Source organism: Dasypus novemcinctus, chromosome 10, assembly GCF_030445035.2.
Source record: "Dasypus novemcinctus isolate mDasNov1 chromosome 10, mDasNov1.1.hap2, whole genome shotgun sequence".
In the NCBI taxonomy this organism is placed as follows: domain Eukaryota; kingdom Metazoa; phylum Chordata; class Mammalia; order Cingulata; family Dasypodidae; genus Dasypus; species Dasypus novemcinctus.
In genome coordinates this window covers 100823296-100838369 of record NC_080682.1, presented here as the reverse complement: position 1 = coordinate 100838369, position 15074 = coordinate 100823296, and the positions used below count along the sequence as shown (strand labels likewise).

At 39.8% G+C, this 15074-nt stretch overlaps 1 protein-coding gene across 1 annotated transcript; it reads left to right on the top strand.

Moving 5' to 3' along the window:
- The first annotated feature begins 3746 nt into the window (after positions 1-3746).
- On the top strand, positions 3747-4700 carry LOC101427443 (olfactory receptor 51G2-like). The gene has a single exon (XM_004478399.1). It carries the CDS (start codon positions 3747-3749, stop codon positions 4698-4700), a length of 954 nt encoding a protein of 317 aa, XP_004478456.1.
- Positions 4701-15074: the final 10374 nt, after the last annotated feature.

Genomic DNA, 15074 nt, shown 5'->3' with positions numbered 1-15074 from the left:
AGCCAGTCCTGAGCTGATATGAGGATCATTCAAAGCCAGAGGTTTGACTCGTGGCTAATTTTCAACCTGAGATGCTTCTCCTTACTGTGAGGATTGTAGGTCACATCCTTAGCTCAGTGTGTGATGCAGGATCAATAAAAGGTAGCAGCTGTTACCATCAATAATAATTGTGAATCATCATCCTCATAAACTGATTAGTACAACTGTGCACTCTCAGATTGGAACAAAAGAGCACATTCTTTTAGGGTTTCCTTGCCTTTAAGTGAGTTTTGATTGCTCTATCGATTTCGTAGCACAGTGCTTCATATATAGCAGAAACTCAGCTTGGTGAGTAAACTATGCTTTTAAAACATAAATCATATCATGAATTCATTCCTTCAACAAATATTTATTTAGTTCCATTCTATGGCAGGCACAGAGGTCCTCTATACAAACGGGTTCACACCTACAGAACCAGCGGCTGGCACAGTCGATCCTTTTTTTCCAACATAATGTCAGTGTCTATTATCTGTCTCCCCATCAGTGTGGGGAGCCAGCAATGCAGTTTCTGGCTTGTAGTCAGGACCACCACTACGGCTGCATAGACTGAGAACCACAACTACAGAGGGGTCCATTCACACAGACTGAAATGTCAGTAGCAGCCCTGCAGCTGTGTAAAGTGGTAGCCTTGACCTTGAGGGTTACTTAGATGTATGTAGAGTAAGCACTTAAGTAGACTGTGGTGTGACTTATGATTGCTTTTGGCATGTACAGAGGAATACTCAACTCAGCCAGGGGAGACTGCCTGGAGAGTTTAGACAGGTGAAATGTCTCCCTTTGTGAACTTTTCCTCACCTGGTTGTATTCACTAAAGAGATATGTCTTAAGAACAGGAGCAAAAAAGAGAATGATGGAATTTTGGCTTAATTTTCTGGAAATCAAAATCATAATGCAATACTGCTACACATCCCTAGAATGTCTATAATTAAAATGATCAACATCAATATTTCAATACTGATGAGGACGTGGAGCAACTGAACTCTGCCCTTTTTTACACATACTGCTGCTCTGACTATAAATTGCTATAATCACTTTGGAAAGCTATGTTAAAGGGGCTCCTAAAGCCAAACATATGTATAGCCTATGATGTAGCAATAGCAATTCTATTCCTAGTTATACCTGGAGAAGTGTATATGCATTCACAAAAGACATGTACTAAAATGTTCATGGCAGCGCTGTTTGTACTAGCTTCAAACCGGAAACTGTCCAAATGTCCATTAACAGTACAATGGATGAATGTATCATGGTGTGGGCACACCACAAAAAATTATATAACAATGAGAATGAATGAACTAAAGCTACACACAATGTAGATGAATCTCATAGACATAAAGTTGAGCAAAGGAAGCCAGCAACAAGAGCACACAATGGATGATTTTAATAGGCAAAATTAATCTATGGTATTAGAAGTCAGGATAGTGGTTACTGTCGAGAGGATGGAATGATTAGAAGGGGCCACAGTGGGTTTCTGGAGTGCTGACATTATTCTGTTTCTTAATCTGGGTGCTTGTTACATGGGTGTGTTTACTTCATGAAAATGCATTAAGTTTTATGCTTATGCTATGTAGATTTCTATGTCACATTTCAATATGTTATATTCAATATATTGCATTTCAAAAATAGTATTTTAAAATGATTAAATATGGAGAATCTGTGAATAGAAAGATGTCTTCTGAGTAGAATTTATAATGCTAAGGGACAGATGATTGAAAAGGCTAGAGAGTTAGACTGGAGAAAGTCCTTCCTGTTCTGGACTCAATATAAAGATCTTGTATAGACCTGAATCTCATGTCAAGCAATCGGTGGTAATCATTAAACAAGGTTGTGAGAGGAGACATCTTCGTCATCTGATCACTGTTCCTTCCTCTCTATGCATGTTCTAATTTAAATGTCCCTACTTGCCCTTTCATAAACATTCTGGTCATGATTTTAATGGAAATTTAAAAGATGAATCAGAATGCAGAAAGACTGAAAAAAGGAAGAAAGCTAGAGACTGTTTCTCACTGATATCTGAAAAGAGGGAATAAATTAAAGAAGTGGATTTTGGGAATATGTTATGGAGTGAAAGGATATACAGGGAAGCAGAGGTGGCTTAAGAGGTTGAGCTCCTGTGGTAGACAGGTCCCTGGTTCAATTCCTGGTGCCTCCTAAAGAAGACAGTGAACTGACATGACAGGCAGGTGCTGGAACAGATGCTCAACAAGATAACACAACAGGAGACATGGGAAGGAAAACATAATGAGAGGCACAGCAAAGCAGGGAATAGAGGTGGCTAAGCAATTAGGCACCTCCTTTCCACATTGGAGTCCTGAGTTTGGCTCCCAGTGCCTCCTAAAGAAACAAGGAAGACAAACAGACAGAGCAAGTGGAAACAATGAGGTAATGGGGAGAAATAAATAAATAAAGTAAAATCATTTAAAAAAATAAAGGATATACAAAGTTTTTTAGGGGGGGGTTGGATTTCAATGAAAATAGGAATGAGAGAGGCATTAATCCAACAGGTACTGGCAGGTGAGCTTTGGGGAAAGAGGGGGGGAATTGCAAGTTATGATTCTTCAGGATATTCAGTCTATAACCCAAAACAATGCAAAGATGCTTTACAGACAAATGGAGATATAATACAGTTGCTGAGGAGAGAAGCTAGGGAGGACATGTGGCCTAGAAGTGCTATGTGAGTTTGTGAGAATAGATGAGCTTACACGCTCCACTCTGTGTTCCCTTGTTTAACATTATTAATCCTGGGCTTTTGGAAGTCAGGCTTCTGGAAGTCACCTTTCTCTGCCTACTCCTCCAAGACCTGTCTGCCTCACCTTTCTTCACCCAACTAAGGGAAAACTTTGAAGTGCTTGGTTCTGTCATATCAGCTTATATAGTTAGAGGGCTAAAAAGATATATTTAGGAGGAAAGTGCCTTCTAATAGAGTCCACAGCCACAGGGACTCTATTAATTAGGGAATGAGATGGCAGTTGTGTTGGAAGTGAGTAGAAGTTTAACTAAATGAATGCATCTGGGTCCCCAACTGCTTACCAGACTTGACTTTGAAGAACTCTTGAATGTTTCCTTTAAGCCAACCCATTTTCACAGGAGAGAGATTTGTCACTACTGAGCAGGCATTTCCAGAAAGGAATAAGGAGAAGGTGGGAATATAATAGCACTAGAGGAATAAGCAACCAGCCTTATAGGGGGACGGTCTTAAAAATAAATAATTTATTTGAATGTTGTCCTCTCTGGTGTGTTGAGAGCTGTGTTGGACTGAGGGAAACCTATATCTAAGAATAAAGAAAAATGAAGTCTAAACTGTTTGTTCCTAATATCCTAAATTGCAATGGAAAATTATGTTCCTTTCTTCATTATTTAGTCTGAGAAGATGCTCCAGAGGTAGATAGGCTTTTCAGTATAGCTTAACTAATAAAAGGAGTTTGTTTAGTTCAAAGGGTAGATAGTTGCTTAGTCTTTACTGAGTGGCTATAAGCAGAAATCAATTCAGAAAAAAATTTTTTCAGTACCACTTTATTGAAAGAGAAGATTAAACTAATCAGGAAATGGAAGGGAATGGGGCTTCTGGAAGAACAGAGTTTCTTTCATAGCCCAAGAAAGCATTACAGGGAAGCTCTTCCTCCACAGGCCATACTTACGCATCGTAAATGACGATTGGATGAATGAATGCCTCTTACTCCTAGGGTGGACGATTCTCTTCTGGAATCACTATGTTCTCTTGCAATACCAGCACTTTTGGTAACTCCACCTTCCTCCTCACTGGCTTTCCAGGCCTGGAGGCCTCTCATCATTGGGTGTCCATCCCCATTAACCTGATCTGTGTGGTTTCTATTCTGGGCAACAGTATGATTCTCTTCCTGATCCGCACAGATCCAGCTTTACATGAACCCATGTACATCTTCCTGTCCATGTTGGTGGCCTCTGATTTAGGACTCTGTGCCTCTACCTTCCCCACCATGGTCCGACTTTTCTGGTTGGGGGCTCGTGAGCTGCCCTTTGATCTCTGTGCAGCACAGATGTTCTTCATCCATGCCTTCACCTATGTTGAATCCGGTGTGCTGCTGGCCATGGCCTTTGATCGCTTTGTTGCCATCCGGGACCCTCTGCACTATGCCACGATCCTTACCCACACAGCCATGGCCAAAGTGGGGGTGGCCATCCTGCTGAGGGCTGTCCTGCTCAACCTCCCAGGACCTATTCTCTTGCGGCGCCTGCTCTTTCCTCAAATCAGTGTACTATCTCACTGCTACTGCCTGCACTGCGACCTTGTGGGGCTGGCCTGCTCAGACACACAGATCAACAGCTTGGTTGGCCTGTTCTCCATCCTCCTCTCACTGGGCCTTGACTCCTCCCTCATCATGCTGTCATATGCCCTGATCCTACGGACTGTGCTGAGCATTGCATCACCTGGGCAGCGGCTCAAGGCACTCAATACATGTGTCTCACACCTCTGCATTGTTCTTATCTTTTATTTGCCCAAACTGGGGCTATCTGTGTTGCACCGAGTGGAGAAACACAGCTACCCTGCCCTGGCCGTGCTCATGGCCAACCTGCACTTTTTGGTCCCACCCTTCATGAACCCCATTGTCTACTGCATCAAGTCGAAGCAGATCCGTCAGGGCCTCATGAAGCGCTTCCGGGAGAAGAGGGTTGACGTGTCCTAGAACAGCACAGTGGCACAGGAACCTGTTGGGTCGATCTGAGTCTTGGTCTCATGGGGAAAATAATAGTAGTGGTGGAGAGTTAATTTTTGAGGCTCCTGAATTAGTCAACCCCTACTTTTGAATCCTCTGTGGGACATTATCTGCCTCTTCAGTTGTACTTTTGGAAACTGAGACTGTTGAAAAAGATTTAACAGTATCACCTCGATAATCATCTCATGGACCTTAATAACTACTTCAGACTCATGAATATAGTGACATCTTACCCAGGGGACTTAATCACACTAAATGAGAGGATCTACTGTGTAGGCACCTCTTTCCCTTTCCCTATGGGAAAACAGTATACACATTGAATTTCTCTAGCACTTATCTGAAGTTTAGGGAGTAATAGTTTCCTCTTAGTTCTCTTTCTGTGTGTCCGTGCTTTGAACTGGAGAGAAAGTCTGGCACTGCCAAGCCTAGGAAAGCTGCTCCTTCTAACTTTTGAATAGTGCCTGTTTCTTAGGCATCAATGGTAAAAGTGTAATAGCCACTTGCTTCTGAGTGCACATTCAGTGCCGGTGATATGCTAGGATGTAAGCTATATGAGGGCAGGGATTCAGGGGCTCTTTTGTTCACTGATGTATCTTAAGCTCCAGAAACAGTGCCTACAAAATAGTAGGTGCTCAATACATTCTGTTGAATAAGTGAGCTGGGAAGAAGAAGGGGCAAAAGATTCTTGACAGTTGTTCCCTAGGAAGGGAGAGGACTAGGAGATCTGAATGTCTGGAGAGTGTGGGGTAACAAGTAGTTGATAGACAAGAATAGAATGAGGTAAGGATGGTTGCCAGAGAACTTGGGGATAAGGCATGATCTTATACATGGTCAAAAAAACTGTGTCTAAGGGTTTAGCTCAGAGAGTAGCTAAGTTTATTGTGGAACTTTTTTCCATATCTGATTTTTGACTTCTAGATGGAAGTTTACTCAGAAACTGAAGGATGTGTCACCCATAACAAGCTTTGCCCTTGACCTGCTCAATCCTAAAATACCCATAAATTTCTAGAATAATTATAACAGCAATACTGCTGGTGGAAAATTACTCAAATTTAATAGAACAAGCCATGTTAGAGCCCTTAGAAAGTGCTTCATCTATACCTGTGGCCATCTAGACAATTGGGAATTCAGTGACTGGGTTGTTTTTGTGTGTCATTTCCATCAACTGATATAAGACAGGACTAGGAACTCAGAAGCAAAAAGGCAGGGTGGGCTGTTGTGAATCCTGTACAAGCATTTCTAGTTAGAAATGTTCTTTCCTCTACTAGATTGTATTTACATTTCCTTCTGTAGTACTGATTCCAGGAACTTGGGTCCCTGTTCCCATCAATAACTAGGAGAAGGCCACTGCCAAATCTAAGTGCCTGAAGGTGACCAGATCCTGTCCATAGAGCTCATAGGGGGTAATAAATCCTAAGTTCAGAGATACCCTTTTAGAATATGATGTCAAGTGGTAGTTAACCAACAGTTCCTGTAAATCCAGTTTGACCAGCCACTTTGGAAAATGATAGCATGTGTAATTTGAAAAGGTCACAGAACAGGGCCAGAAAGCTTCAACTGAATCAACACTGCATCATCCAGGCTCATCTGTCTGCTTCACCCACTGTCCCAATAACATGACTGGGGAGCCAGAGGCTGTAGGTCCACCATGCTGAGGTTCTCACCACCCTTATCAGAAACCATAGGCTGAAGTAATGATATTGGGACCACTAGCAACTCTGGCAGTCAAAAAAACAAAGACAAAAATAAAACCCAAAGGCTGGAAAATTCCTATTCAGAAAATCAGAAGAGTAAAGCTTGGATATTAGACACCCAGTCAAGGATTGCATGATCCTTTAGCTTCCTCACTCTTACCTTTCCTCAGCAGCTCTGAGCTTGGAACCTTCTCTCACCCATTATCCTGTTACCATAAGACAGTCCTTCCTATTGCTAGCCATTCCACTGCTACATGACCTCAAGTGCTGAAAGGAATCTGGGTATTTATCTCTGCAACTCTACCTTCAGTGAACAAACATTCCAGCACATCTTATAACTCCTTCCTCTGCTCCATAAGCCAAATAACTGCTGAAAAATTTGAGCTTGGCACAAGGGTGGGTTCCGATATGGTCCCTGAAAAGCTTTGTTACTGGTTTTCCCAGTTGAAGATTATTTGGGTGTGATATAGAGTGGCCCTGCTCATAAACATTATGCTAATCAACCTGCTACCCACCTGTGGTAGGTTGGATTGTGTACCTCAGAAAAACATGATCTTAATCCATTCCTGTGGTTGTGAATTGCTATAACAGAACTTTTTGAAGATGTTATTTTTAGTTAAGGTGTGGCCCAACTGAATGAGGTCAGGCCTCAATCCTCTTACTGGAGACTTTATGAAGAGAAAGCCACAGAGGGGAGAAGAAGCTGGAAGCCAGGGGAACCAGGAAGAGAAAGGAGAAGGCATTGCCATGTGCATCACCATGTGACAGAAAAGCCAAGGGCCCAAGGATCGCTGGCAGCTGGCCCCAAGACCCCACAGTCTCCAGGAAGAAAGCATCAGCATGTGACAGCTTGTTTTTTACATCTCCTAGCCTCAAAACTGAGCCAATACATTCCCATTATCTAAGTTCACCCACTGTATGGTATTTGTTTTAGTTTCCCAGCTGCTGAGACACTACTCATGCAGAAAACTTGAATTAAAAATCTCAGCTTTGGCCCATACCAGCTCTGTGACCTTAAGTTAATTACTTCACCTCTCTGAACCTCCACTTTGCATCTACCTCACAAAGACATTGTGAGGATTCAACTATGTACATTCAGCTGAAAAGAGGATGTTTTATGTGTGTTTATGAGGCTATTTGATAAATGTTTGTCTCCCTGATTTGCTGGAAGTGCCTTGAACACAGGGACCACGTCTGTTTCTACTGACTTGTCTAATCCTAGTATTTAGCACATGGCCCAAAATATTGTACATAGTAAATGAATGGATGAATGAATGAATGAAAAATTACATTCCTAGCAAACGGTAAATGCAATTAATTGAGCTTGATTGATTTAAGCTCACTAGATAAGAGCATTTATTTTCATTAATATCATTATTCTTATCATTATACAGTTTCCATCAGGTAGTTTTGATTTTGGGATGGAAATGGCAAGTGTTGGTTGGTTTGTTGCAAACAATTTTTGATCAAGGTCACACTGCTCCAAGACACCTCTGGTCTTACTAATTCATAACTAAGCCTTTAGTAGACTCTGGATAAATTTTCAAAGTCTGGTCTAAAAGGGATCTATGGTGCATAATGGCAACCGCAAAGGCTTGTCCTGGGTTAACCGCAGAGTATCACTCTAAATCAATAGTACTTTAGGCATGGGTAGGGCTCTTGGTGACTAGGGAATGAGTGACCAACTCTCCTTGTACATTTTTAGAACAAGGAAAAAATTGTGAGCACCCTTATGCTAGCCCTAGCTGTTAGTAATAAAGGGATGGGGGTGGGTGGTCCCAGACAGGAGGAGAAGGCTTATAGAAACCAGGGTGCATGCCCCAAGTTCTTCAATGCCAAGTCTTCCCAAGCAGACTAATCTACATAATGCATAAATTGATGATGGGATAAGTGATTTCTTAATAGTCCCCTGTTAGGTTGTTTTACCCTTTACTCAGGAGGAAAAGGAAGCCTGCAAAGATTGATCTAATGGAAATTTGCTGTGGATTCACTCAGAGTGCTGTGAAGTCATGATAAATACAAAGTCATCTCTGTTGTAATCTTTTGTGGATAAGATCAATATAAGGAAAAAAGGCTTTTTGAGAATTGTCTTTCTGCATTTCTTCTACTTTCTCCCATGAATGAGTGTAAAAGTATAATTTGAAGAAGAGAGGAGAGAAACTGAGGTCAACTGCATATCTGAGAGAGGGAGGGCAAGAAAGGGAGAAAAGACGCAGAGAGAGTGTGTTCTTTGCATTCCTGGGGCTTACTACTGCATGGCAGGCCTTGCTAGGCAGTTTTCTCTTAACTTGCTATTGAGTACTGCTAGTCTTTGTTTTATCACTTGAAGTGTGCTAAGAAGCAGATACCTGCAATTTAACTCTCCTGAAGTAGACTCTAATGTTCAAATCCCAGCTCTGCTTTCAATTATTTCATGTATCTCTAAGCTCAGTTCCCCAATGTTAAATAGCAGTAACCCTCATTGGCCCATAAAATTGTTGTGAGACTTACATTGGACACCACAGACAGAACACCCAGAAATAAAATATAATGAAGTGTAGGTCTAAGAATTATTAATATAAATAATGAGATGTCCCTTGGGCCCCAAACATCTGAGGCAACTTCAGTCACCTTAATTCTCTACCAATCCCACCTCCCTACACCTCAGACCAGGCGCCCTAATTTAATCACCATTCATCAGAACTGTAAGAATTGCAGGAGACTTCTTCTGGCTTTAAGACAGATTTGAGATTATCTAATTACTCAGCATCCTGATCCCAAACAAACAGAATTTCACAATTCAATTAGACTTAATTTGAAAGTCTGCATTTTCTAGGTACTTTACAAAAATATTTAGTCACTGCATATTCTAGGAGGTTGGTACTGCTATTGCCTCCTTATAGAGGAATAAATTCATGTTTGCTTCTGAGTAGACAGTAGGTTTGACCTCTCACACAGCTACACATGTTCTTCCTGAAAGGCTTTCTCAACAACAGACTCCTGTTTATTTTTCAGGGTTTATGTGAGTCTTTCTATGATAGGCAGTGTTCATACCCCTCCTCCATGTTTATATATCTACTTTGTGTAGGTATTTAAAAGCATTCATTGTGATATTTGTCTGCCTTCTTCATAGATTAGAATTTTTCTTTTGAGGTTAATTTTGTTTGTTCAACTGTATTCTAGACACTATCAACAAATAAAAATTACAGGGCTGTTGAATGAACCAATAATATTCTTGTTATGAACAGAGAACCAACAGTCTATATTTTCTTGTGACTGAATGTTTGAAATTAACACATTGACTATGGTTAGATCTATATTCTAATTCTGCATTAGAGCCCACAGGTGGGAAAAGTCAGCATTTAGTGCTACAGTCCAAGATTCTGTCTTTAGAGGGTATCTTTTCCCATGTCAGACAAAGGTCCTATTTCTTCAGAGCTGTCATCGCTCTGTTATGATTTGTAAAGACATAAACACTAATTTTCACACATTTATTAGGATGTCAATATTTAGTAAATATATGATGGCTTACTATGTATGAGCTTACATCTTTCAGGGATTTTCCCCTTCCTTCATCTAGGTAGTTCTTTGTTCATCCTTTATTTTAATTGGTATAATATATTGGACACTTTTGAGGAAGATGTGAACCCTATCAATATTCTGATTAAACACATATCCCAGGAGGTCGGGTTGGTTTGTGGAATTCATTTTAGACTTTTTCCTTTAGCTAGTAAAACAAAACAAAACAAAACAAAATAAACAAAACCTGGTAGATGCTGCTCAGTTTGGTGCTAGTTTGAAGGTTTTAATTACCTTTGCCAATCTTCAGTGTAACACACACAAGGAAAATTGTACCTCCAAATGGCTTTTTTATTTGTGGTTAGGATTAGAAAGGATCAGGCTCTTATACATTAGTGTTTGGATTATGCAAGCAGCCATGTAAGAATGAGAATACTAACAGACCTTAAAAGGACTAAATGTAATAGAAAACAAATGACAATGTCTAGTTCACTCCCTTGCATTCAGGCAAGACTGTAGTCTATGGTTAACACCAGCATCTTCTTTAGCCCTTAGGGAGAAGGTGTGGTGCACAGAACAAAAGAGGCAGAGCCCTTATTAATTTTCTTTTAATTAGAGAAGCTGTAGGTTTGCAGAAAAATCATGCAGAAAATACAGAGTTCCCATATATCCCTCATACACACAGTTGTCACTATTAACACCTTGCATTATACTATTAACAGTAATATAGGTTTACATTAGGGTTCACTGTGTCTTACAGCCCTGTTTTTTTTTTTTTTTACATCTTATGCTAGTAATATATATATACTCTACAATTTCCCCTTTAACCACATTCAAGGATATAATTTAGTGCTGTTAATTATTGTCACATTATTGTGGTACCATCATGACCATGCATTACCCAATCATTTCCATCACCCCAAACAGAAATTCCATACCAATTAAGCATTAACTTCCCATTACCAACCCACACCCCCCAGCCCCTGGTAACCTGTATTTTAGTTTGTGTTCTTTAAACTTGCTTATTCTAATAATTTCATGTCAGTGAGATCATACAGTATTTGTCCTTTTGTGTCTGGCTTATTTCATTCAATATGCTGTCTTCGAGGTTTAATCCATGTATTGGAATGTATCAGAACTTCATTTCTTTTTATGGCTGAATAATATTACATTGCATGAATGTCTCATGATGATGGAGGAGGTTGTTGTTATAGGAGGAGGAGTGGGGTGAAGGGGGTGGGAGGTATATGGGGACCTCATATTTTTTTAATGTAGCATTAAAAAAAATAAATAAAGACAAAAAAAAAATCCAGGAGGCATTAGGGCAGGAGGAATTGAACCTGGGGCCTGGTACATGAGAGGCAGGTGCTCAACCACTGACTACACATACTCCTGCAATATGATCTTTTTTTTTTTGTTTCCTTGTTTGTTTTTCTTAATCCAATGTCATCTTAAATTTGCTTTTTAGACATGTAGGTATACATTCAAAGAGAGAAAACACTGGAAGAAAATACACAATATACACCCACAAAGTTTATCTTTGGGTGATGGGGTTGTATTCTTTTTAGTTTACTTTATTTTCAAGTTTTTTATGAATATGTATTTCTTTTATAATAAAAAATGTTTTTAGAAATAAAAAAATATTCCATTGCACATATATACCTTGTTTTGTTTATACATTCATCAATTGATGGACACAAAGTCAAAACGATGAAAAGCAATTAAAGTCAGCCTTTGGTCGATTTAATTGTGTATCCCATTTTGGACATATTCTTGGATTTGGTCCACATTCTAGTGGGTATAGACTGATTGCAATGAAGAGCTCTTAAAGATGTTACTTCACTAAAGGTGTGGCTCAAATGAGTCAAGCTAGGCATTAATCAGGACTACTGGAGTCCTTTACAAGCAGAGTGAAGCCATGGGAAGCAGCAAGAAGCAGGGTGTTAGCATAACTTGAAAGAGAAAGGAGACGATGTTGCCATGTGCATTGCCATGTGACAGAAAGCCAAGGATCAAGGAACTTTGGCAGCAGCTCCAGAACGGCACAGTCTTCAGGGAGAAATTTGATGCCTCAATTTTGGACTTATTGTCTCAAAACTGTGAGCCAATAAATTCCTGCTGTTAAAGCCAAACCATTGTGTGGTATTTATTTTAGGAGCTGGGAAACTGAAGCACAGCCCATGAAAAAGGATACCAGTCATATGTGGAAACAATAAGAATTGTAACTTTCATCAGAAAAAAATGATTTAAAAAAGAACTAAAGTACTACAAAGTAAAAGAACCGTGTCAATCTAGACATTTATGGTTAGCAAAGGTTTAATCAAAAATAAAATTTAAGGGTGTTTTCAGGTAAGCAAAAGCTAAGACAATCTGTCACCTAGAGACCTATATTACAAGAATGCTAAATGAAGATTTTTAGGATGAAAGGAAATGATACTTTGTGGAAATTTGGGTCTATAGAAAGGAAAGAAGAGCATTGTAAATATTAAATATGTGTATAATATAATAGTTTATTTTATCAATCTTCTTAAAAGATAATTATTTTATATAGTATTTTGAGCTTTAATATATGAAATATACATATGTGAATATTTTATGTAAAACACATTGGATTGGATTGTTGTAATGTTATATTTTACATGAAGTAGTATAATGTTAATTCAAGGATGATTGTGATAAATTAGGGACTGTGTAACCCCCAGAGCCACCTATTCAAGAATAATATGATGTATATCTAAGGACACAGTAGACAAGATAGAAAGGAATTTCAAAATATATTCAACTAACCCCCCCAAAAAGGCAAGAAAGAAGAAAAAGGGTGTAAATAGAAAATAAAGAGTAAGATGATAGACTTAAACACAAACATATAATAATATTAAATATAAGTGGACTATACAGTCCGGTTAATAGGCAGAAACTGTCAGACTAGATACATAAAGCAAGACCCAACTCTTTGCTCTCTATAAGCAGTTAAATTAAATATACAGCCACTCATTGTTTAAATGTAAAAGGATGAAAAAGAGTGTACCATGCATACACAGAAGAAATCTTAAACTTTGTAGTGATGCTATCATAAAGAATTGACTTAAAGGGGACCCAAGACAGTGGACTAGGAAATGAAACTGTGGACCCACAGGGCAATTGGAGAGGGTAGCTAGAAAGGAGGAACCCAGGTGGCCGTGAGAAGCCATGGGAAGCCTTGGGAGATAGGGCATGGAAGCCAGGACACAGCCGGCTTAGAAGGAAAGGGAAGCCAAGGAAATAACTTAGCCTAAAGACAATGTTCAGCTGAGTCCCAGAGTGAGGAAAGCCCCTGGATACCCAGAAGGCTTTTGAGGTGAGGGAGCTTTGAAGTAAACAGGTGTGGGACCAGCATCCAGGCAGTTAAGGGAGAGAGGGGTGTAGAGGGGAGGGGAGATAGGGCAGACGGAAAAGATCTCAGTCCATTCCAGAAAAGGCAAGATGCCAGTTGCACTGAAGCAGCTCCAGGGAAAGGGGAAGGGAGAGTTGATAAGGCAGACTGTCACACCCAGCTGCCCTGGGAGAGAGAGGACTGGGTCAGTGAGGGGGTGGGCTGACAGGAGCCAAACAGCTCCTGAGAGAAGGAAGCCTGGAGAGGAGGTCATCAAACCATGAGGGGCCCAATTGGCCTGAGGGAAAAGACAGCAGGAGAGGCAGAGAAAAAGCCTTCAGAAGCCCAACCTGCTTGAGGAAAAAGGGGGAACGGCTAGGCAGCCCAGGAACTGGCAGGTGCACAACCAGCCCTGAAGAAAAAGGATCCAAAGAGCAATCCAGAAGATGATCAGGCACCCAGCCGGCTCCCTGAGGGAATGGGGAGTTGATTGACAAGCAACCTAGTGACAGGGAATTTAGACTGAAATTTGTTTTTAGGTTTTTAAAATTTGTTTCATATATTTTTATTTTATTGATTTATTTTTACTCTATATACTTTATTTTTTTCTCTACACCTGGGTACCTTGCATGGTGATTGATTAGTGAGCACAGGCAGCCTGAGATAATTGCTTGTGACCTGAGAGGAAGGCTTGTTTTTATTCCCTTGGTTTCTTTTTCTTACCTTTTCCTTTTTTTTTCTCCTTTTTCTCATTGTCTTTTTTCTCCTTTCATTTTTTCCCTCTTCTGTTGCTTTTTCTTTATTCCACTGTCTCTTGTTTGATTTTCAGTTTTCTTTCTCCTCATCTTGCTTGTCTTTTCTTTTATTCTACTGTATTCAGTCTCTTTTTTTTAATCCCACCATTTTAATTCTTACTCCTTTTTATTTATTTTATTTTTTATTTCCTCCCCCCACAGGTTTTTGTGTTTTGTCTGCTCTCTGTATCCATTCACTGAGTGTTCTTCTATGTCTGTATTTTTAAATTTTTATTTTATCATCACCCCCTTGTGGCTTACTTGCTGTCGGCTTCTTTGTGTCCATTTGCTGCATGCTCTTTTGAGTTTTGCTTGTCTCCCTTTTTTGTTGCATCACCTTGCTGAGTTGGCTCTCTGCAGCGCTTGCGCATCGGGCAGCGCTCTGTGGTGCTTGTGGGCCAGGCAGCACTCCATGGAACTTGCGGGCTGGGCAGCACTCTGTAGCATGCAGATGAGCCTACCTTCATAGGGAGGCCCCGGGACATGAACCCAGGGCCTCCCATATGGCAAACAGGAGCCCAACTAGTTGAGGCACAGACACTTCCCTCCTTTTCAGTTTTTATAATTTTTAACTTTTCTTACATTTTTTCCTGATTTTCTTATGGATATTTTTCATCTTTTTTTATTATTCATATTCTCTTCTAATTTCATACTCTTTATACAGACTTTTAAAAAATATATCCAAAGAAATGGTTTGGATTTATTTATTTATTTATTTACTAAAATGTCTTCTTTTAAAAAGGATACACAGATCACAAAAACTGTTACATTAAAAATATAAGAATTTCCCACATACCCCACACTTCACCCCCCATTCCTTCCATGTCAACAACCTTTTTCTATAGTCTTAATATTATTGGGGGGGGGGCACAGACAACTACAAGCATATAGAATAAGTGGAATCAAGTGTCAAAGAAGTCACTTAACACAAAATAAAATTAAATAAAAACCTAGAGTAGAAAGAGAATCTAACCAACAGAATATGCCCATTAATATAAAAAGATGC